We start from the raw sequence: 25,116 nt of genomic DNA, 5'->3' as shown, positions 1-25,116 counted from the left end.
TAATGGTTTCCCATGTATTCAAAGTCTGAAATGAAGTAGCATTTGAAAGACAGAACTCTGAAAAGCAGGCGGCTGAGATGTCACATCAAGAACTTCTGACTGAGCCTCAGGACAAATGACTCAGCACGTTACTTGAAACGTTGGCTAAACAGAAATAACAGCTTAATTGTTTGAGAAAAGGAATATTGCTGCAGATTAAAATTAGAAGTGAATACAACAGGAAGAGCTCATTTTGCTCCCACTACATCAGCATTTTTGTGCTGTGGGGGCAGTAGGAGGGCACAGGAAGTCTGTTGAGTATGGAACTTCCTGTTCTTTAAGTGAAGAGACAGTATTCTGGACTAGGGGTCGAGTCGTGTCTAGTTAGCACAGAGAATTATCACAGATGTTTCATTATATTGTAGATGTTTTGTTTGTGGCTCTTTATTTCATTTTTTTATATAAATTATGCTTTTGTTTATTTGTGGTTTTATGTACAGTATTTCACAGAAGTGAGTACACCCCTCACATTTTTGTAAATATTTGATTAAATCTTTTCATGTGACAACACTGAAGAAATGACACTTTGCTACAATGTACTGTAAAGTAGTGAGTGTACAGCTTGTATAAGTGTAAATTTGCTGTCCCCTCAAAATAACTCAACACACAGCCATTAATGTCTAAACCGCTGGCCACAAAAGTGTGTACACCCCTAAGTGAAAATGTCCAAATTGGGCCCAAAGTGTCAATATTTTGTGTGGCCACCATTATTTTCCAGCACTGCCTTAACCCTCTTGTGCATGGAGTTCAACAGAGCTTCACAGGTTGCCACTGGAGTCCTCTTCCACTCCTCCATGACGACATCATGGAACTGGTGGATGTTAGAGACCTTGCGCTCCTCCATCTTCTGTTTGAGGATGCCGCACAGATGCTCAATAGGGTTTAGGTCTGGGGACATGCTTGGCCAGTCCATCACCTTTACCCTCGGCTTCTTTAGCAAGGCAGTGGTCGTCTTGGAGGTGTGTTTGGGGTCGTTATCATCTTGGAATACTGCCCTGCGGCCCAGTTCACAGTACATGTTAGCATTCATGGTTCCCTCAATGAACTGTAGCTCCACTCATGCAGCCCCAGACCATGACACTCCCACCACCATGCTTGACTGTAGGCAAGACACACTTGTCTTTGTACTCCTCACCTGGTTGCCGCCACACACGCTTGACACCATCTGAACCAAATAAGTTTATCTTGGTCTCATCAGACCACAGGACATGGTTCCAGTAATCCATGTCCTTAGTCTGCTTGTCTTCAGCAAACTGTTTGCGGGCTTTCTTGTGCATCATCTTTAAAAGAGGCTTCCTTCTGGGATGACAGCCATGCAGACCAATTTGATGCAGTGTGCGGCGTATGCTCTGAGCACTGACAGGCTGACTCATATGTCTATTTCCCAAAGTTCAGGTACAAGTCAATTTACTGACTTTTTCTGACTTAAGTTTTTTTAGTTAAGAACATGGGTTGTAGCTCTTAATTTCGAACTCTTAAAGTGCATTAGATAGAAGAATTTAACTTTTAATTTTTAAAAAAAAGTTTCATTTTTTTCCAATTCTTCATTTGCCTTTTTTTCTTTTTAAATATCACAATAAATATTGTATCATGGAATTTATATCCCAATGTTATCGTATTGTGAGATTTTGATATCGTTACATCCCTAATTGCTTCATTACTGAATTTGATTAATTTATTTTTTATTATTTTTTTTATTATTTATTTATTTGCATGCTTCCTTGCTTATGAGTTGGTAAATAAAGTAAACAATGCAGTATGCATGTGCCAGCCAAGCAACTGACTTTGGGATAAATCAGAATTCATCTAAGGTATTCATCTGATCGTTGATCTGGAACATTTGTTCTCACGAAGTATAATGGAACTAATATGTAATATGTGATAACTAATTGTGCCATTTTTATAAAGATATTAATGTAAAGGCTTTTTAATTATTCATATATTCTCAAACTTTAAAAGTAACTGTAACTCATACCTCTGTAACTCATACCTCCCACAGTATTTGAAGGTGCTATTAGTGCTGACATTGTTTGTGCTGACATGATCTGAACCAAACCAAACAGACTAATGAGGTATTGCCATGGAGATGATATCTGATTTGAGAACTTTACACAGTACAGACCTTTTTAGATATCTTTCACTACCACTGCAGACAGTTCAAAAGGAGGTCTTCCCTTTTGGGTTCTCCCAATTGTGATTTATGTCTTCGAAAGCCTGTAGACATGAAAGATCCTATCCCCCTTGGACCCCAAATATATTTCTTTGGCTGATACAAAAAAATAAAAATTGCACTCTATTTATGGGTACTCTATGTGCCTGTTTAGAAATGATATAAATCACTTTAGAGTACAGTAATTAATGTTTGAATGAGAAAAAATTAAATGTATACATTTATATGTATATGTGTGTGTATATATATATATATATATATATATATATATATGTATATATACGTATATATATATATATATGTATATATACGTATATATAATATATATATATATATATATTTAACCAAAATCAAAAATTAATAAATATTTCCCTTTTATCAGTTAGTCTTCAGTTAGCAAGCTAGCTTACTAGCTTAGCATAGTGCTACCTGGTTAAAATGATTTTTTTGATTAGCTGCAAGAAGATATCAAGCTCTGCATTTGAACAGACATTAAGAAAGGATGATAGAATCTCGTACAACACGGTAATGCAGTTCCTTACCCTTATAGCACACATACATCTCGGAGACATCTATTTGACGTCTGCATTTACATTTGCAAGATGTATTTTTTAGGGTGTTTGCTCATCTGCAATACGTCTATAGGACGTTTCCTTTTAGATGTCAAATAGATGTCTATTAGATGTCTTTAAGATGTTTATGATTTAGATTGAATGTAAATCTGTCAGACGTTTGTAGACAGCAGATGCTTTCCAGATCAAGAGATCTTTAACAGACATCTTGCAGACGTACGTGTGCTATCTGGGTACAGATGTTTCTAGCAGATGGCCTAGGGCTTGGTTGACGTGTGTTTGCTTTCCACTCTGTGTGTACTCTTAAGTCAGATACATTACAGTAATCCAATCTCAAGTACAAAACCACTCATCGTACATATTACGAGCCATGATAGACTTGCGCTATCCACCCATAATGGTAGCGTTGCAAAAATAGCTCCGGTAGCTGGGCGAGAGGTGTTTGAGTGGAAATGTGTGTGTGTGGCTAGGTGGAATGGAGAAGCATGTGTTTATGAAGGTTGGAAATAATGGCAGGAGAGGATAATTGGACAGCTTTTACCCTGGACGTTATACACTCCGAGGCGCTTCAGTGGGTGCATAACTGCTGCCACCCAGGAATGCTCCAAGTCCTTGAAGAACAGAGAGTTACGGCAGTGATTGTGTTGGACGCAGCAGTCTGCGCTGAGAACACCATCAATCCAGTTCACCTCGCCTCGTTCCTCTGGCCTACAGGTGGACTTTGTGAATGTGGATCTCTCCATCCGTGGAGAACCCTGCAAAGAAGACCCCAATTATTTATGGACATTTCACATATAGCTTTAGATGAGCTCGCAGGTTTCCGACGTTCCCCCAAAGAAACAAGCTGTTGATTCATTCACTTCAGATCCCAGTTACACTAGAATGTCATAAGATTGATAGATGCATGCACACATTATGTATTCCTCGCTCACCCTTGCTCTTTCTCTATCATTTATCCCCTAATGTTTTCTCTCTGCTTGCCTGACAGAATCCTGCCCCTGCATCCGTTTTTCCCCTCTCTGTCTTTCCTCTCTCCAGGGTGTCCTTCTTCCTGCTGGAATATGGCTGCATCAGCGATTCCCATCTTCATCCTTGGAATGAGATTAGTGAAAGGCCAGCCTGCTTTAGTTTGATGTTGTTAATGTGTTGTTTTAAAAAACGCAAGCAGGTGGTTTTAGTTGCATTTTATTCTATCATCTCGTCCCATAGGTGTTTATAAAGCCGGTCGGTTTTAGATGCAGTCTAATTCAAAGTATTGAATTTGAAAGTTTGAAAGGTCTTTAATTTTTGCTGCCTACTAATAACATTTTAGTTGACATGAATGCAAAATAAACCAACTTTTCAAAGAGTTTATTTTAAAATGTCATCTTATTTTGTTTTTGAAAATTCTAAAACTCTTTAGAACACACTCTTGTAAGGACACACTCATGTTTTTTTTTTTTTTTTTTTAAGCAGGTTAAACGCATTTATTCAGTAAATATGCATCAAAAGTTATCAAAGACATGTATAATGTTGTGAGATTTCTATTCTAAATAAATTGTGTTCTTTTTAACTGAATCTAGTAGTCAAAGAATCCTGAAAAAAAGTTTTCCTAAAAATATTAAGCAGCATAAATGTTTTCCATAACGAGAATAAGAAATAATAATAAGTAAATGTGACCCTGGACCACAAAACATGCATTTGAGTTTCTGTTGAGAAAAAGTGTATGTGAGAATTATATATTTTTGTCATGGCCAACCGTCCAACTATATGCAGCTCACATTGGCAACGCTTACCTTTGTATCCTTGAAACATGTTGTGCAGATACAGTAGCAGTTTCTATAATTATTGGAGCCCATGTCTGAAATCCAAATAGAACCATCCGTGCTAATGTGGCCAGTTTAATGTTAACCCCAGGTTTAGTTTAGTGCTATGAGCTGTGGTGTGGGACACAGAGCACTGGTAGCTCTCTGATGTGTGGTGACAGTGGTTGGACGGCGAGGTTCATTATTCATAGCCTGACATTACATTTAATCACATTTTATTATGAAGTAGTGCAGGACTCAGTAAATCAGCCTGTGCTTGGAGCTCCTGAAGGCTGGAGGAGGGTGGGTGTGGTGTTTACGGATGGCTTTAATCAGGAGAATTTCTACAGTGACACCCCCTTCAAAACACACACACACACGTTTTGAGCACACACTCATGCTGGTACTCACGATAAACGATGTGTATGCAAATATACACACGCTTATATTATCAGCAGACTGCATGCAAATACAGACTGTGAACACACATAAACAGAAAAACACTGAAACGCATACTCACAGACTTTGAAGTCCAATCTGTCTTTGCTCTCTCTTCAATGAACTCTGTAAACCACCACCTGTTCTCCTTCTCCAGTTTTGTTTTTTTTCTCCTCCCGCTTCCTTCTCCAGTGTCCCTGCTCTCTTCCCAAAGGAGCACCTGGGATAATTGGAGAGGGAAGTGCTCCTTTTTCTAATGGAGAATCTGGACTGCTGCAGTACTCATCCATGTGGAAATGTCTCCTAATGGAGGCCGCCTCTGGCCTCAGCACACTCCACCGCTTCCTGCCCAGACCTGCCTCATTTGGGCAATCTTTAGTTCATCTGTTGTGATATCACACTAGTGCCTCTTTCTTACCACCTTGGCCTGGAGGTGAACTTAAGTGATGATCTCCTCTTTGGTCTGAAAATGGGAGATGTATTTGTGTATTTTGAGTATTTTCAGAGGCAAAACAGGAAGCAAGAACATTGTGGCATCTTAAAACAAAGTTGTATTCTGTTTTAATGGAATATTCACCCAAAAATTGAACTATTGCTTGAAGTTCTGCATAATGTTTTTTTTTTTTTTTAAAGTTTACTTTGTGTTCTATGGTTAAATAAAAATGTGATTTTAGAATTCCATGAGTGTGACAATTAAATGGTTTAAGCTTTGTATATACTACTGTATAGTGGTAAGATTTGTTTTTTATATATTTTGAAAATCACTTAGCGCGGCTGATTGATGAAAAAACTGTAAAAACTGTAATATTGTAAAATAGTATTACAATTTAAAATGACCTTTTACTTTTGTAATATATTTTATATTGTCATTTGTGATAAAAAAAATATATATGTATAAATATATATAAATTATTTTAATATACTTGGTGCCTAAGATATGTTATTTCCTATTATTATCAATGTTGGAATTCGTAATGCTATATTTGTGGTAATTGCGACATCATTCCTTTATGAATGGTGTTCTATTGAAAGAATATTAACATTATAAATGCATTGTTGCTGAACAAAAGTAACCCTAGGCTCACCTGATGGAGATTTACTGCTAATCACAGAACCGGCTTTACTGACGAGATGCTCATGATCATCGCGTTTGATATATCGCCCAGCCCTAAGTAACCAATTGCAAGTTTTCTTGCAAAAAAGTTTTTTGGAATGGTAGTGCGGGTCCTGAATCCTTAACATGACAAAAACATATTCTGTTTACAGCATCAAAAAACAAAAGCAAACAAAAAAAAAACATCCTGTTTATGGGAGAGGGTGAAAAAAAAAAAAGTTGTTTAAATCAGGTTTTCTAAACATTGTCCTGCCTGCCATTGGTTGGCCTGCCACCCAATCTCACTTAGCAATGTTTTGATAGCACGCTTTCTGAGGACAATAGGCTGGGATTCGAAAATGTTGTTTTACTTTAAACAATGGCTTTCTGGGTATAAAGAGATTTTTGTAGTATTTAGAAATAATATTATTCATTTGTCTAAGTCATCTACTTCCTGCCTATAATTCATCTCAATTAGTTTATTTCTAACAAAGATTATGTAAAATGGCTTAGCTGGTGACCAGTCGGTGTGTTTGAGCTGATGGAGATTAGATGACAGCTCGGGGATCTGACTGAAAAGGTAAACTGACGTGAGCCCTGGAACATGAACGCTCAGAGCGATGCCTGTAGCTAAAGCTGCATCACACAGTTTAACATCCTGCTCTGCTGACACCCTGGAGGACTATATGGGTCATAGTGGTGCTGTGGGGAAATGTGAGCACGTTCGCGCAGTTGTCGAGCACACCTGGCAGCTGGAGGCTTCGTTTTGCTCTAATCTAACCAATAAACAAATAGCCCTCAGGATGCATTCTTACAGTAGGCTACAGATTAGTTTGTTGCAGTTATTAGTGCATCAAAACAATACATTGCCTTAATGAAAGTTATGAACATGTTTATAAATGCAAACATGTTTCAGTATGTTATTTTATGTGTCGTGTTATTTTTATTTATTTATTTATTTACTTTCTCTCCTTTGAATTGTGTTTTTTTTTGGGGGTACTAAGGCTACGTCCACACGAAGCAAGATTTCTCCCTATCCGATCTTTTTTTTTGCCTCAAAAACACGGAGTCGTCTCAGGAAATATCTGCGTACACACGGAATCACTGAAACCGACTGAAAACGATGTAGTACACATGCCAGACCAATATGTGGCGCTGTAATTCTGCCACAGAGATACACAAAAAAACAGAGAAGAAGACTTGGACCATGTGCGTAAACCTTGCGTGCTGAATACAAACTAACACACAAAGCAGAAGATTTTGCTTTAATAAAGCTAATGAGCTCAGTGGGTTCTGCAGCACGAACACAGGCATGTAGTCTGACATTGTTGTTGTTGTTGTCGCTGTTATGTGAAGTAGCGGTGTCTGATTAGGGGCGAGATGTGGGCTGATGACGTCATCGTTTCAGAAAATATACTGATTCGCCGTCCACACGAAAACGTGAAAACGGCGTTTTCAAATTTATCCACCCTGGGACCCGGTTTCAAAAATGATCGGTTTCACTCTTCGAAAACTCCGGATTCGTGTGGAAGAAACGCCTATACGGTAAAAAATGTATGCGTATACTGCGAAACGCGTCTTCGTGTGGACGGGGCCTAAGAAGCTAGTCTTGGCCACACCCACATATTTACCAGCTGTCTTTGATGATTCATTAATTAAAACCAGTTTAAGAATATCTGTTTGAGCAACTGTTGTGTGTCCTGAAGAAGGCTGTTTTTTGCCGAAACACGTAGATCTACTTTTAACCATTTTGTAATGATTTAAGCCCAGTACATTAAAGGCTTTTTATCTTACCACGTGAGCAGTGGTGGAAAGAGTACTGAAAATATATACTCAAGTAAAAGTACCATTACCTTCCAAAAAATGTAGTTTGAGTAGAGTAAAAGTACTTGTCCAAAAAACTACTTGAGTAAGAGTAAAAGAGTAGCCTATTTAAAAGTACTCATGAGTATTGAGTAGTGAGTACTGAGCTGTGGATTCTACCCCCTCATAATAACTGCCCTACACTGCAATTTATACATGTGTGACCCTGGAGCACAAAACCAGTCTTAAGTCGCTGGGGTATATTTGTAGCAATAGCCAAAAATACATTATATGGGTCAAACTTTTTGATTCTTCTTTTATGCCAAAAATCATTAGGCCATTAAGTAAAGATCATGTTCCTTGAAGATATTTTGTAAATTTCCTACTGTAAATATATCAAAACTTAATTTTTGATTAGTAATATGCATTGCTAAGAACTTCATTTGGACAACTTTAAAGGAGATTTTCTCAATATTTAGATTTTTTTGCTCCCTCAGATTCCAGATTTTCAAATAGTTGTATCTCAGCCAAATATTGTTCTATCCTAATAAACCATGCACCAATGGAAAGCTTATTTACTCAGCTTTGTATAGGTGTATAGATCTCAGTTTTGAAAAATTGACACTTATGGTTTTGTGGTCCAGGGTCACCTTTAAAAAACGTTGTACATTCTGGAATTCACATTATCTTGTTTGTCATAAAGAATGAAGAATATCTATAATCCAGCAGTTTTAATTGTGACTGCCAACTCTTTAAAACACATCAAAACAGCACGGAAACAGTATTCAGTTGAAGAAAAGATGAAAGTTATTCTCAGTACAATTATCCCCATTTAAATCATAACGTTTGAAAAATAGATTTAAAATCATGTGTAAGGCCACTGAGACTGCATGCTGTTGTTGCACATAAACTATTAATGTTTAGAATAGTGCAAATACAAACACCATTAGAAACTCATAGTTCAGCATCACACACCATGATATGAGTTAAAATGAGAGCCCATTTCTCTCCAAAACGGTGCAAGTTTTAGCGTTTTGCAAGAAAAACTAAACTTGATAATTTATGTTACAATTTTAACAAATGCACATCGTTCTAAAAGGATGGCATCATGTACATTACATGTACATATACATTACTCGAATTGTTATGTCGATAAAACAATTTGTAAGGAAAAATGCATTAAATAAAGTATTTCTGGGGAAACGTTTTCAAAAGAAAACACAAACGCAAGTCTCTTGCTGAGCCGCGGCGGTCTCGGTGAATCAGCAGCATCCACAACCGAATGCGAGTGCACATGCTAAATGAAGGCGGATTGAATAAAATGGATGAAAAAAAGAAATTTAAAAAAGTTTATTAATGAGCTGCAGTTTTATTACATCACGCGCTGACACAGATGCAGTATTAACGCCACAGGTCATCAATAAGGTGCAGATTGGTCCTCAATTTGAGTACAATATTGCAAATCGTTTTACAGTGTTTCCAACACACTTTTTCACAGCGCGCATCACACGCTCAAACTCATCAAAAGTCAACAAGTTCAACAAGCAAAAACTTATCCAAGTGACTGCAGCTGAACGCGCGTGAGAGAGACGAAGCAGCGCAAATCGCGCGGCTCTTAAGTGAGTGGGAATTTACTGAACGTGGCACTTGCGGGAGTTAACACTGTACGCAATACCCGCAACCTCACACCAAATTTCAGGTTGTGTAGATAGGCAAGAATATATACAAATCATTTAGTAAGCAAAAATCCAAAATTTACCTTAACATATTAGAGGAAGATGTGACTGCATTGATGCTTGAGGAATGCACTTCCAGCAGCCATGATAGACAGCAGTTGGCGGTTAAAGTTTTCTATGCACAATTTGATTTGACGAAAGTCACGAGACACTATCTCCCTATCCAATCATATTAATGGATAAAAATAAAATTAAAATAAGGATGTAATGACCACAAACGGATGAAAATAGCGGAGTAAAAGTACCGATACATCACTTAAAATGTACTCAAGTAAAAGTAAAAAACTACTTAATTACTGTAACGTGAGTATTTGTAATTCGTTACTTCACACCACTGCACGTGAGCGTCATGAAAGTATTTTGTCTATATAATGTGTTTCAGTATGGTTCAGTTACATATGTGACCCTGGACCACAAAACTAGTCATATGGGTAACTTTTTCAAAATTGAGATTTATACATAATCTGAAAGCTGAATAAATAAGCTTTCCATCGATGTATAGTTTGTTATGGACAGTATTTGGCTGAGATGCAACTATTTGAAAATCTATAATCTTAGGGTGCAAAAAAAAAAATAATAATCTAAATATTGAGAAAATCGCCTTTAAAGCTGTCCAAGTCCTTAGCAAGGCGTATTACTAATAAAAAATTAAGTTTTGCTATATTAGTAGGAAATTTGCAAAATACATGATCTTTACTTAATAAACCTTAAATCTATCTTATCAATATTAGTAGCGAAAATAAAATATTTAAATGTGTAAATATACATTTATGTGTGTGAGATATATCTGAAGTATCATGTAATATATATACTTTTTAATTCTTAAGGTATAAATTTAATGTTTTTCTTAATATTTATTTATTTTCAGTTAGAAGCTTTTTTTTTTCTTTACTGTGATATCAAGGGCAGTTTTGTCACCATGAAATTTTGCCCCAAAATATTAAATGAAACTTTAATAGAGAAATGGAAAACATGCTCATCATGAAAGGGTAGTATTCAAATCACTGAATGTGTGAAGTGTATTTCTGAATCAATTAATAGATAGCATCACGTCATTGACCTGCTTACAGCTGAAAGCAGAGTAGATAGCTTCCATCTGTAACCTCCGACCTGTGAAATAAGCTCTATTGATTGTGATTTTGATAGGTCTGTAAAGCGTTTATTAGCTACCATTCTTATGACTGGTGCATGAGCCATGGTGTCTCTGGTGGCCCATGCTGCACAGAATTCCCTCACTTATCACCTGTGCTGTCCTAGTTTGCATTTACACCACAGTAAACAGCTTTTAAAGGTTTTTATTTTCTGTTAAAGCCGGAAATTGAGATTTAGCAGTCTGTTTGGCACTCAAACGTTTGTAGCTGCCAAGCTCCAGCGTTTGGTTTGTATAACAATACTCTGGGTTAACGTGAGTTTTGTTCCTTTTCTGCATTTTAGGTTGACGGGGTTTCAACTGCCCGCCCCTATAGTCAGCACAGGACCCAGACTCACACTATGGCTGCTGTCAGACTACGCCGTAAGTGGCCAGGGCTTCAAAGCCGTGTACGAAGGTAAGAGTCATGTATTAATCTTCTATTTTTTTTGTCTCAAGTCAGTTCACTTACATGAACATGTTCAATCTCTCATTTCTGGGAAACCCTGTAATTATGTAAAGTGGACTCTGCAGTAGCATGCGTGATGTAAATGTAGACTTTTATCTCATTTTATAGGCTAATTGCATTAATATGCACGGCCAATTTAAAGACTGAGAATCCGTGCACAGATTTCCTCTTGGTTCCACACTGGCTTCTCGTCATATTTCTTTTGATGTGAGTGCTTTGTGACCCAAAAATCAGCAATATTAATGCTCGCTTCAGAGAAGCAGCAAGGAGAATGAATCTTCGCTAATTAGATTAATTATCTAATTGAGATTGTACACTGATGGCAGGTGAATCAAGTCCTCTCGATTCGTCTAGTTCTGCACAGTATAAATGGAAAATAATGTCTGATTGAGATGGCGATCATGAACATGGTCTATATGCATTGTGATTTATGTTTTCATATGAAGTGGTTCTTTGCATTCATCAGTTTTATCTGATGCTGCATATGATGGGTGGTCAACCTGGTTTGTTCAATGTGTTTGTTATGCAAAATGTGATTAAAAATAGTTCTAGTTTATAAATGGATGAACTAAATGTGCAGCCCCACTTTAGACAAGTAGTTCACATTCCGAAAAAACCTAAATCTTGGATTTCTTGGATCACTTAGTGTGATATGCTCACAGATTCATTCGATTTTATTATATTTATTGACTTACGAAGTTCTGGCAGGGTCTGAAATTGAGTCACAGTTTTGCTATGACTAATTGTACAATTTGGCAAGCAACAGTTGGAAAAAACGTCAAATTACTGTTTTATGTTGTAACAAAAAAAAAAAAAGGTGAAGAGGACAGGAGCATCCAGAGCCCTGAGTGATGACCTACACCAGTATGGACAAGCCTTATCTCATCCATACGTTTCCATACGTCTGGCACTATAATTATGTGCCACTTCTTGTCACATGACCTTCTATTCGGGTCTGCTGAAACCGTGTACAGGAGCAGAATTAAAGAGTGATGTATGTAGCACATGCCCCTGGTCTGACTTTCAGTAAAGACAGCAGAATAATGAGAAGCCCAGAGCTCTTATCAATAGCCCATGGCTGAATAGCGATTTCCTTTATGACTGTCCTTCACCGAATTGTGAAGCCAAGCTCATCAAGAACATCAGCATACCAATCAACAAATTTATTTTGTCCTAATGATACTCTGTCCTGTATAGTATGGAATCGTAATAAAGAGTTTTACACTTTACAGTGAACTATATAGGCCTAAATATTCATTGTGTGTATATGTACTCTATCTATATACATATTAGGGGTGTAATGGTACACACATTCGTACCAAAAATATTTGGTGTTTCGGTTCAGTATGCATGTGTACCGAATAAATCGTTCCATTTTTTTCAGGAAATTCAGACAATAAATGCTGTTGTGGTGCGACATATTGCCATATACTAACGCCTCAGTTGTAACGGCAGCGCAGAGCGCTAGTGACCGAGATCATCCCTTCCTCTTTATTGCTAGTTTTAACACGAGATATACATGAATGAACATCCCACCCCTCATGTAATCGCTCAATTAGTTTTTCAACCGTGGAAAGACATCATTAAAGCAATGTAAACAATGTCACGTAGCATTTCATTTGCCACAGGCAAGTCATCAGTGTCTACAGCTCAGTATTTGCTAGAGAAATGAAGTCTAGTGAAGAGCATTTTGCGCAATATTAGACTATACTTTATTATATTTACTTTACCTGTTAGTGATGTCTTATTTAATGTATGTTTAAATTAGGGCTGGGCGATATGACAAAAAAATGTAATCTTGAATTTTTAAGGTTTTACCGATTCTCAAATTTTTTTTTAACGATTTTTAATTGGTCAACTTGAAAATGTGATATATCATGTGTGAAATGGTATTCTAAAAACGCTCAATTTAAAGGAACACTCCACTTTTTTGAAAATAGGCTCATTTTACAACTCCCCTTGAATCCATTCAGCTGATCTTCGGGTCTAGCGGTAGCACTTTTAGCTTAGTTTAGCATAGATTATTGAATCGGATTAGACCATTAGCATCTCGCTCAAAAATGACCAAAGAGTTTCGATAATTTTTTATTTAAAGCTTGACTCTTCTGCATCGTTACTAAAATCGATGGAAAAAGAAAAGTTGCGATTTTCTAGGCCAATATGGCTAGGAACTATACTCTCATTCCGGCGTAATAATCAAGGAACTTTGCTGCCGTACCATGGGTGCAGCAGGCGCAATGATACGCAGCTGCTGAAAGTAGTCCCTTGCTAGGTAAGTAGTTATGATATAGCTAGAGACTACTTTCAGGCGCTGTGTAATATCATTAAAACTCAACTTTAACTCTAGCGAGTTGTAAAATGAGCGTATATTCAAAAAAAGTGGAATGTTCCTTTAAAAGTAGTTCAACTCCCATCTTCTTGCATGTTTTTCCTGTTCCACTGCCCGCTTCACATTTTTGTCAACACAAAAGCACATTCTGTGTGAATGGTGCCTAGTGATATGAGCGTGTCACACGTGAGCGGTTAATCACGTGCACCGACATGCGGTTGGATCATTCTTTTCTCTTTTACAGTTATCATTGGCATATTGTCAAAGTGTCTAATTCTAACGTTTGGTAATATTTCTATTTAAAATTGTGATTCCTCGATTTCTAAAAAATTAAATTGTGGCAAAACATTAAATTTGAATTAATCGATAAAATCTGAAAAATCGTCCCAGCCCTAGTTTATATAAATATTTTATGAAACAAGTTGACTCCGTAAATGATTATATTTCAACAACAAATAGAAATTGTTTAAGTTAGAAGTTAATTTTAAAACAATTTACATGTTTACATACATTTTATCAATTTGAGTGTTGATTATTATAGTTAAAAATAAATAGTAATTGAATTTCAGTTTGAGCTCTGTTGTTAATTGTATATAGTTTAAAGCAGCAGCTGAGTTTTTTTTTCAATCCCTAAGAAAATTATAATTATAATTGTTATAATTATTATTATTGTCCAGTAAACTATTGTTTAATTAAAAAGCAATTTTAGTTTTTTTTTTCCTCCTGCTGTACCGAAACCGAACCGTGAAGTTTGTGTACCGTTACACCCCTAATATATACATATATAGAAGTGTGTGTGTGTGTGTGTGTGTGTGTGTGTGTGTGTGTGTGTGCATGCGTGCGTGTGTGTGTGTGCGTGCGTGCGTGCGTGTGTGTGTGTGTGTGTGTGTGTGCATGCGTGCGTGTGTGTGTGTGCGTGCGTGCGTGTGTGTGTGTGTGTGTGTGTGTGCATGCTCTAAATCTTGGTGATTTTATCGTACAACCCAAGCTAGTTTGAGTCTGGCTTGCATCATTTCCTGAACATTTATTTTTATTTATATTCCTTCTGCAATTAAATGAGTAACTTTTTATTAATTCAATAGTTATTAAAGCTATTCAATTTGCAGATTTTTTTTAATTCATTTATTTCAAACATTATTTAAATATATATAAAAAATCCATATTTTACAGTATGTAAAGATGAATGTACAGTCAGGCAGTCATTAGTCCAAAATAAATCTCTGGATGGATTTATTTTGCAAAGACGATGGGCTAACTGAGCATTATTCAGCTTATTATTTAATGAGAACTGATGGATAAATAAATGGATATAAAATACTAATCTGAGTCTATACATTATTTTATTAGGGCATTCTTGTCGATTAAAGGCACCATAAGTTCATTTTGATAAAAGCATCTACCAAATGCACAAATGTAAATCAGCTGAGCAGAAATAGATGGGAAAGTGATACAACAGACATCAAAAGACTTGTTGTCCCAGGCAACTGATTCATGTATTTTTGTTCCATTTTATTATATATTCTCATACAGCTCATTAGTTGTTGCGTTTTACAATGGATGCGCCATTTTCTCAATGCAAGGTGTCTATAAATGACCTCAGTATTTCTGTGTTTTAGTGTATACTGAGGTCTAAGTTTGATATTCTCCTCCTCCAAAAATAAAAAACACTAATTTCAGCCATGCTCTCCGCTCATTTTGAGGGGGTGGAGTTGAGAGGGAAGGATAATGGTTATAAATGAGGGCTCTGCGTCTTCACTTTGCATCTGGATTCTTCCTCTTTATCCTCTCTGAAAAAAAAGCCCCCCAGCGTGATGGTGAAACATTAGGGGCATTATGAGCATTGCTATCAATTAATGCTCTTAATCAAGCCCCAATGTAGCTGCCACTCTCCGTTAAGGAAGCCACCCGTTGCACAAGCCCTGCGTTTTCTTCTCTGTTAGCTCTGGCGAGAACCCATCTTTAAAGCAAGAGCAATCTCGCTCCGTAATGAAAGTCTGTATTATAGAGAGAAACAATCTCAATCACAGCTGGCTGAATAGATGGCACCAAATAAAATAAAAAAGCCTGAATGAACCACTTGTGGTTTTTTAATATGTTTCAAATGTGGGCTAGAAATGTATATGTACATGCTGTTTTTGTTGATGGACATTATATAGCAAATTAATATTAAAAAAAAATAAATCTTCATGCTGTATTCACTTTGAATTAGATTTTTTTTTTTTATTCCCACTGTAACATAATTTCAACCAAGCATCTAATGTTATCAAGTGTATTCAAAATGTTTCATGCCAAAAAAATGCATGTTTTCCACAGTTTTTATTGAAAGAATGCAAGGATGAATATTTTTCTTTTGATTGTTTTAGTTGACTGAATATAACATTGCAATTTAGCAATATTTTAAAAAGCAGTTAGTGATTATATATTTTTGAGGGATGATGTCAGTGAATCATTAAATCAGAGTGATTTTTTTTTACTAATTCACTGAAGTGGATAGTTTGATTTAATTCATGGAGATTCGTTTTATCTGAAAATTATTGCGATACGCATGATGTTGCTTTTTTAGCACCATCAAAATTATCACAAATTAACGTTTAACATGAAATGGACTCAAACAACTGTGCAAGTATTTCATCTCCGCATAAGTCTGATTGCTTTTCTATAATACTTTGTTTTTATGCATTTCTGTATCAAGAATTACGTCCGACTTAGGAGACTTCCAGGAATATGAATGGTCTGTTTTAACCTGATTAACTGGAGCAATATATAAGAGAACAAAGGAAAACTAATGTTAAGATAAGATACAGACATGAAAGGGAATAAAATGTACTGCTGAGAAAAGAAGCATAACCAGAATAATGGAATTTTTTTTCTGTTCGCTTGCAAGTTTGGACTTTTACTTACGAGTCTGTCACAAACCAATGATTCAAGCAGCCTTTGAATAATTCTGAAGTTTTGCTTGAGATTTATAGATTAAACAGCAAAATCTTTAATCGGCTTTAATCAGCATCGCCACTAACACGAATGTCTAATCAGCAGTGTAGTTTACAATGACCATTATAACAACTTTCTTGGGAATAAGGCTGAACATTGCCGAGGTTAGCAGCGATTTGTGTTGAGAGAGGTGTTTTGGGAGGAATATAGTGAACCGTTCTTTCGTTTGGGTCACAGCCAAGCAACTCCATGTAATTTAATGTTTAGCATAACACACCACTAATTAATAGCATTATTCTGAAAGTCACTGTGAATAGACCACTTAACTAAAATGCATCACTATGATGAATGTACTCACTGGTGTTCGCTGCCGGAGCTGGTAAAGGAGCAGGCTGGTGTTTTAAATCCTGTAAACACACACACACATTTCACAATGATATACACCTGCGCACAGATACGCACACACTCTCAATTTCTCATCAAGCTCCATATCTCATCATAATTCAGGCTCGATTCCTCCTTACCGTCCTGACTGGACTGAGATCATATCCTCCATGAGAGAGTTTAACTGGGGCTTACATGAAAGAGCCGTTTCAGCACTCTTCCCACCAACACACACACACACACACACACACATCTCTGCAGGCAGGAGTGGACTTGTTAAAGAGACCCCCTGCTTTTCTAATCGATATTTTCGCTGATTCAGAGAAAGTGTAGCCGTGCCCTCCGTGGGAGAATTCCGCTCCTTGTTGTCCTCTAAAAGCACATGTGTAGTGCCGCCATAGCTCTCTTAAGTGGATTGGTGAGAGGTGTGAGATTAAATGTATATAGGAGCTGATGGGAGCGCAGGATTTTGATCCTCGTATCGAGTAATCAGCTAAACATGTTCTCCTTGGCTAGAAACCTGCAGTTTGGTACATTAATCCACGCTTATTGAATATATTAGGCAGTGAAGAGCACAACATAGGTTTCAGGTACATAGCCTGCTGTTTCTGTTTGCTAGTTGTTGTCTGCTTTCACTTGGGCTTTGATTTTTATTTTTTTCTAAATAGTGGCTGCTGGATTATGCAATTGAACAATGCACTAGTTTCTATCTGTCTGTCGTTCTGTTGGTCGGACTGTCTGTTCATTGGTTGGTCTGTCGTTCAGTGTCCTACACTGTAAAAAAAAAAAAAAAAAGTTGGGCTATCTTAAAATTTTAAGGCAACCAGCTTTTTGCAGATTTTTGAGTTCTCTTTTTTACAGTGTATGTAACATTCTATTGTTCTGTCTTTTCTGTGGTCTATCATTGTATCTTTCCATCTGTCTGTCAGTCGTTCTGTTTTTTTTTGCCTGTCATATGTATCTCACGTTCTATCATTGTTCTTTTCTAGTGATCATTCTTTCATTTTGTCTGTCTGTCTATCTATTGGTCTAACTCTTGTTCTGTATTATTCTATAATTATGTTGTTCTGTCTATCAATAATTTTTTTGGTTATTTCCATTATTCTGTCTGTTGTTCTGTGTTCTGTCTATTTGCTGTTCTGTCTTTTTATCAGTTGTTTTGTCTGTCTGTTCAATAATCCTGTCTGTTGTTCTGTCTGTTTATCATTCCATGGTCCTATCATTCTGTTCTACTCTTTGACCTTCTGTCTGTCTATCATTCTGCCTGTTGTTCTAACTATTTATCCTTATATGGTTCTCTCTGTCGTTCTGTCCATCTGTCATTCTGTCTGTCATTCTTAGGCTCTGTTTGTCCTTCTGTCCATCTATCAGTAATTGAACTTTGTACTATTTTCTCTGTCACACCTGTCTGTCTGTCACTCTGTTGGTTGGACTGTCAGGTTGTTGTTCTGTGTTTAGTGTTACCTTCCGTCTGTTTATCATTCTGTCTGTTGTTCTGTCTCTCTATCCTTGTATGGTCCTGTCTGTTGTGCTGTGAATGTTTAGTTCTGACTTTGTCATTCTTAGGTTTTGTCTGTCATTCTGTCCATCTATTTTTCTGTTTCTCTGTCATAGGTTCTGTCTGTCGTACTCATTGTTGCCCATCTTTTGTTCTTTCTGTCATTCTGCACTGTCAAAAATTATCGTGATTTTAACGGTAAAAAACTGAGAAAATGCTACAGTTAAAAACCTGCTAAATGGTTAATGGTAAGTTCCTGTAAAATTTAAAGGGGAAAACCAGAAACTGACGTTCCCAGAATTCCCTGCGTTGCATTTCAAATTTTGTTTGAATTTGATGTTTTTTCTTTGAAATAACTGTTTCTTCTTAGTTTTTTCTTATCAGTTATGTTTATTAGGGTTGTATGTAACATCTAATGTTTATTGCATATTTCAGTTTAATGAGTCACACCATGATGGCGTTTAGTGCTTGTGTGAATGACACTGTGCACCTTCTATATTTGTTATTATTTAAAAGCTGCTTGTGATGGGCTTTGATTCATCATGTGACTTTCTCATCACCACCGGCATTTGGTGGTTATCAGTGTATTTCAAAGGTACAAAACAGTTTTCAGTACTTCAATAGGTTGGTATATTAACATTACATCAGTTCATGAAATTACGGTATTTAACTGTAAATTTAAGTTAAAACGGTAAAACCTAAAATTTTGTTACTGCATTTTTTACGGTAGAAGTCTGGCCACCACAGATGCTGTTTTTTACCGTAAATTTTACGGATTTCTTTTTTTTTTTACAGTGTGTGTTCTATCCATCTGTCCTTCTGTCTCTGTCATTCTTGGGTTCTGTCTGTTGTTCTGTTTGTCATTCTGTCCATCTATCTCTCTCTGTCATAGGTTCAGTTTGTTGTTCTGCCTGTCATTCTGTCTGCTGTTTCGTCTGTCGTTTTGTCTTTTTCTATTTGTCTATCATGCTGTCTGTTGTTCTGTCTGTTTATCATTCTATCGCTCTGAATATATCATCTGAAGTGGGATGATATAGTTACTTTATTATTTTTGCGAAATAAACCTGATCTGGGGTTTATTTTGCAGTAACGACAATCAGACAATCATGCATTATTGCTTAAATAAAATATTGAGTGTTAATGTTGACACATAACCTACAATCGGAGCAGTCATCTAGTAGTTAACGTTAGGGATGGGCGATAACTTATCGTTTGCGATATACTGGTAAAAATTCTCCCCACGATAAGAATTAGTCTTCCCAAAATGATAACGATAAAGTCTAGTTGTTGACATATTTCTGTGCGCGACAGTGCGGAGCGACGGGTGGACGGGAAATTGAGGAGGAGTAAATCGATAAATGAGGAGCTCTAGCTCTTTTTACAATCTGTAACTGTTTGGTTAGGGCTGTACAGTGCACAAAACATTGGTCTGAATAAATGTACATGTGTGGTACAGTTTTGCGTGTGTATGAGCCTGTTTACAAACCTATTGTCCAACAAAGATATAATTTATTGATGTGCTTTTTCTCCAAATTAACTTAATAACATAGTCGAGTGTTTGAAATATTTTTTATGACCAGACGTCGTTTCATATCACAGAATGATAGTATTATATACAGTGATAAAGACAATATAGATTAGCATTGCATTATAAATATACTTTCCTTATAAAAATACTCCAAATTGAAGAACACTGATAAAAAAAAATATTTTGTGCAATCGTATGTTTATTATCTTCAAGTTTCATCAGTTAAAAGTTCTCCATCTCCGTTTTGCATTTTATTCAGCGAGAACTGATACCTTCACGGAGCATTGTCAGTAGTATTACTTCTACAATGGATATGTGGAGTTTCGCCCTCCGGCTTCCTGTATGAATTAAACCGTGTGTACTCAGCAATGCTCCCAACACCCTATTTTGGGTAAAAATAGGAAAGATAATACTTTTCTCTAACAAAACAGGATTTCCTGAATTATCGTCATTGATATCATTATTGAAATAAATACTAGAAATATCGTGATATATTTATAAGCCCATATCGGCCATCCCTAGTTAACGTCATGCATGCTGACACATTGAATGATCCGATTTCCCATAATTTCTTCCCTTTTCTTTCTGTATCTCTTTGTCCCCATGTGTCAAAGTGGCAAAATACAAATGTTATTTTTAGGTAGTTACCATTCTTGCATATTTTACTCCTCAAAAAGCACTACTAGTTAGTGGGCGCATGATGAGCTTCACAGGCGTAGGCGTGATATTGAGGCATTCTGATGTCACTGTCAGTGTTTACACCGTGTTTGCTTACGTACTATGATGAGTGTGCTTTTCACAAGCGTGACAGAAACACAATTAAGCGCTCCTTTTGTGCTCTTCAACTCAAACAAATGGGTTTAAAAACCGATCTGCACCCACTCAGGGACTATGTCATGCTGTTGTCACTGAGCCAGTCATTAAAACCTTTACCCCAATAATCAGTGAGCAGATGTCTTTTTTGAGAGGCCACTGAACCGTTGGTAGTGAAACGGAGGCAGACTCTCCACCCATTGCACATTCTTCATCATCTGCTCAGCTGATTCATGTGCGCTCTCTCTCTCAGTGCTGTTTATATTTTTGTTTATTCTCATTCAAAGGGTTTGTTCCGCATGACTGACAGCAAGATAACAAATGAGTTTATGCATGGCTAATTTTCAATCCACCAAATAATAAAATGAAATGACATGGACTTGAGGTGGATTTTACTGTTGTTAGATACATATATTCTCTATCCTATAAGGTTCACAGTGACTGTTGTCTTCTGAGAGCTTCAGAAATTCAATAGAAAAAAATGTATGATAAAATTGTATCTGTAATAAAGTGATCTATCTGTCTGTCTATCTATCGTTCTGTCTATCATTCTATCTGTCTGTCTGTCTATCGTTCTGTCTATCATTCTATCTATCTATCTGTCTGTCTGTCTATCGTTCTATTATTTTATCTATCGTCCTATTTATATACCGTTCTATCTATCGTTCTAGCTATCTATCGTTCTATCGTTTGTTTATTGTTCAATCTGTTGTTCTGTCTGTCCATCTGTTTTTCTATTATCTATCTATCTATCTATCTATCTATCTATCTATCTATCTATCTATCTATCTATCTATCTATCTATCTATCTATCTATCTATCTATCTATCTATCTATCTATCTATCTATCTATCTATCTATCTATCTATCTATCTATCGTTCTGTCTATCATTCTATCTATCTATCTGTCTGTCTGTCTATCGTTCTATTATTTTATCTATCGTCCTATTTATATACCGTTCTATCTATCGTTTAGCTATCTATCGTTCTATCGTTTGTTTATTGTTCAATCTGTTGTTCTGTCTGTCCATCTGTTTTTCTATCTATCTATCTATCTATCTATCTATCTATCTATCTATCTATCTATCTATCTATCTATCTATCTATCTATCTATCTATCTATCTATCTATCTATCTATCTATCTATCTATCTATCTATCTATCTATCTATCTATCATCTATCTATCTAATCTAAATGTGAAAATCAATATCGCTTCTCTGTATCAGCTAGAATTGTAAAATCCATGCATATCTATTCACAACACCAGGAAAAAAAGACTATGAGGGAGAGTTCATGTAATTAGCAAAAAAATAAAAAATCCCTTACAGACTGCCACTGATAGGGGTGTATTTAACACAAGCGTTTGTTTGTGTTTGTGTGTGTGTGTGTGTGTGTGTAGGCAGAAAATTCTTTATCCCAAACCCCCATTGTTGGAGCAGATGTGTGCGTGTCATTCAATTAATTTTCACTACAATTTAAAACAAGAAGTTTTTTTTTTTTTAATGACACATTTGTAACATTAAAAACATTTTCATTGTGCTAACTGAGAAGGGAGTTTGACTGTTCGTCTGCCCTTTCCATCTGTTATTTCAGTTGTTCTCCATTCATTCCTTGACTCTTGTGAAAATGTGATGGGAGTATTACGTGTTCAGTTCATGACAATTTAACGCATGGTTTGCAAATTGCCCAGCGGATTCAATTATCAGCCTCACTTTAATTGTAGTATTTAGCACTTTGCCAATAGGAAAATGTGTACCAGTAAATATCCAACATTCAGCCGACCACACAGCGTACGTCTTGTTACCATGAGCATTAATTGATTTTTCAGTTAAATGCAGAATAGAGTGATGCCACAGGAAGTGCACTTCAGCGTTGCGCTCCATTTAGGATTGAATTGATAATGCCTTGTAAATTCCAAATGAGTTCCCTGAATTTTAATTAAATTGAAATTGAAGGTGCAGAATTGTAATTCAAATAAGTCAATTGTGAATTATGTGCAACCCTGCTGCAGATGTTTCTGTCTCTCTCTTAAGTTTTTAATATATGCACAGCTCTTTTCTCTCAGCCTCACACGTTTTGTTGCTCTAGAATTTCCCAGTCACTGAATCAGATCTTCAGCGAAGGTGATTATTAAGAGGATCTATTAGGAGACCCCAGCACTGCATTAGTCTCAGATGTGTGTAATGGCCGTCTGCTAAGAGCACCGTAACTATTTTGATGGCCTGTGATGAGTTCTGTATCTTCTGAAGTGCACGGTCCTCTAATATCCAAAGTACCAAAATGCCTCTACCTAAATAAACAAAGCACATAATGACACGGTCTGCATTTTGGCTCTTCACTTTTGGTCCCCATGGCAACACTTTGAAATGTTTGAATGCTTGGGCATCTTCTGTCTCTCTCCTTGCAATTTCCATTTTGAAAGTGAATGAATGCAAACATGAAGCAGACAACTTTCGTCTCCCCTTCTGTTAAGTTGAATTTCTTCCCATCTTTTCTTTGCTCCATTGCCTAAATTGTTGCACTGTTGATATTCAAATTACATACATTATTATTAAAATTGTTGTGAATTATATGCAGTTTTATAAAATGACCCATTAACGGAGTATCCAGAATAATTCCCCCAAAATGAAAATTCCCATTTACTCGCCTTCATGTTGTTCCAAACCCATAAGACTTTAAAAGAGAAATCATTCTGAAATGCAGTTCACACAAAATTAAAATTTTATCATTATTTTCTCTTCTTCATGTCTTCTTCTTTCCAAACCTATATCACTTTTGTTCTTCTGTGCTACATAAAAGAACAGATTTTTAAATTCTATGTTCCACAGATGAAAGTTAATCATACAGGTTTGGAATGACATGAGGGTGAGGAAATGCTGACAATATTATTTTTTTTTTATGGACTATCCCTTTTAAGGACATGGTCACCATTCACTTGTGTCGTATGGAAAACAGCAGCTTGAACTTTGTGTTAAGTATCTCCGCTTGTGTTCTACCAAAGAAAGAAAGTCATACAGGTTTTGAAACACATGAGGATGAGTGAACTGTGGAATTTTCTTTTTGTGAGAAAGTGCTTCTTTAAATATGCCTCTATTCAGAACCACTTCTACTCATGAAGTTCTAGGCATCACAGGCTCAGTGGTCCTTCATAAACCCCTTCACTGTTAACAGAGGTGTATGAGCAGCTCGGGTGAGGAAGATCAAAACCCAGTCAAGCATGAAGAAAAGGGCTGTAATTGAAAAGCGAAACACATCCCTTTAAATGAAAGTGTTTGCCAAATGAAACCATAAAGGCAAGACCTTAGCTATGCTTGGATCCTTTCCCATCCCCTAAATGTTCCCTTTTCACATGAGACCAACTGCTAAGCTTCCTTTTGGCATTACAGGTGTGTCTTTCTGTGGTGTGTGTTTGTGTGAGGTCCAAAAAAGGAAGGTAAATGAGCTTCCACAAGAAAAATGAGCTTCCATGAGAACATAATCGCAGCATGCATTTGGGAACTGTAAAGATTAGCAGTAGATTTGCTTATTTCAATTATTGGTGCACCTTTGTGGTGTAGTGTTCTGTGCTCAGTGAGGAAGAACACATGAATGGCATTGTAATTTATACATGTCCAAACTCAAGGCAAATTATTGTGTATAAGGTTTGATGCTATAGTCACAAAAACATATATTTTTAGATATTTTTCATTGATACCTTTTAAAGAATGGTTGTGATGAAACGGTATTTCTACTGTCACCATTCTTGATATTAAGTCCTCTTTTATTTCATTCCCCATCACTAAAAGCGATTCACAGGAGCTCATATCACATAACTGTTAGTCCTGCTGTATTTATTCAAGTTTTATTGTTTCCCTTCTCGACCAAAAGAGACCCACTTATTTGATTAAATGTGACTAGTCGCTACAGGCTTGCATTAAGCAGTTTAATGTATAAATAAAACACACACACTTAGAGCACATACATTAATGTAGTGTGCGGGTGACATTAACAGACATATTGTTGCCAAGGCTGAAAAAACCGCAAGCAGACACTCTGAGTCTGGAATTAATGCAGTAGGCCACTTATTAGCAGCCCCTTTGCTGCCCTCATCTTACCCTGAATGGCTTTCATTTGATTTCCTGCTGTAGCCCAGGGCCTTGATGTATTTGTCACTCATGCGCTTAACCTTTCACCTTTGAAGCAGTGTCTGTGCATATACTTCTCACTTTAGTAATGCTGGTGCTTCATTATTGCAACTCAAAAATATGGATGGCTTGAATGTTAATGTATTGGTGAGTTTAAAATAACAATTAGTTAATTGCAGACACTGAACAAAAACTCTTAAGTCATCTCATGCATTCCATCACATAGCTATAATTAAACAAAACAGACTTAACCTCAGGGTCCTTTTTTTTTTTTG

General features: G+C 36.5%; 1 protein-coding gene across 1 annotated transcript in view; it reads left to right on the top strand.

The window, feature by feature from the left end:
• Positions 1 to 25,116, top strand: part of LOC306885119 (CUB and sushi domain-containing protein 2-like) — a gene marked incomplete at its 3' end in the record, with an annotated part of 288,472 nt that overhangs the window by 33,233 nt on the left and 230,123 nt on the right. The window contains 1 exon segment of the mRNA XM_079441463.1: positions 11,070 to 11,182. Coding sequence (XP_079297589.1) covers positions 11,070 to 11,182 — 113 coding nt within the window.

This window comes from Barbus barbus (assembly GCF_936440315.1).
Source record: "Barbus barbus genome assembly, chromosome: 19".
Lineage (NCBI taxonomy): Eukaryota > Metazoa > Chordata > Actinopteri > Cypriniformes > Cyprinidae > Barbus > Barbus barbus.
This window is presented reverse-complemented; position numbering and strand designations above follow the sequence as displayed.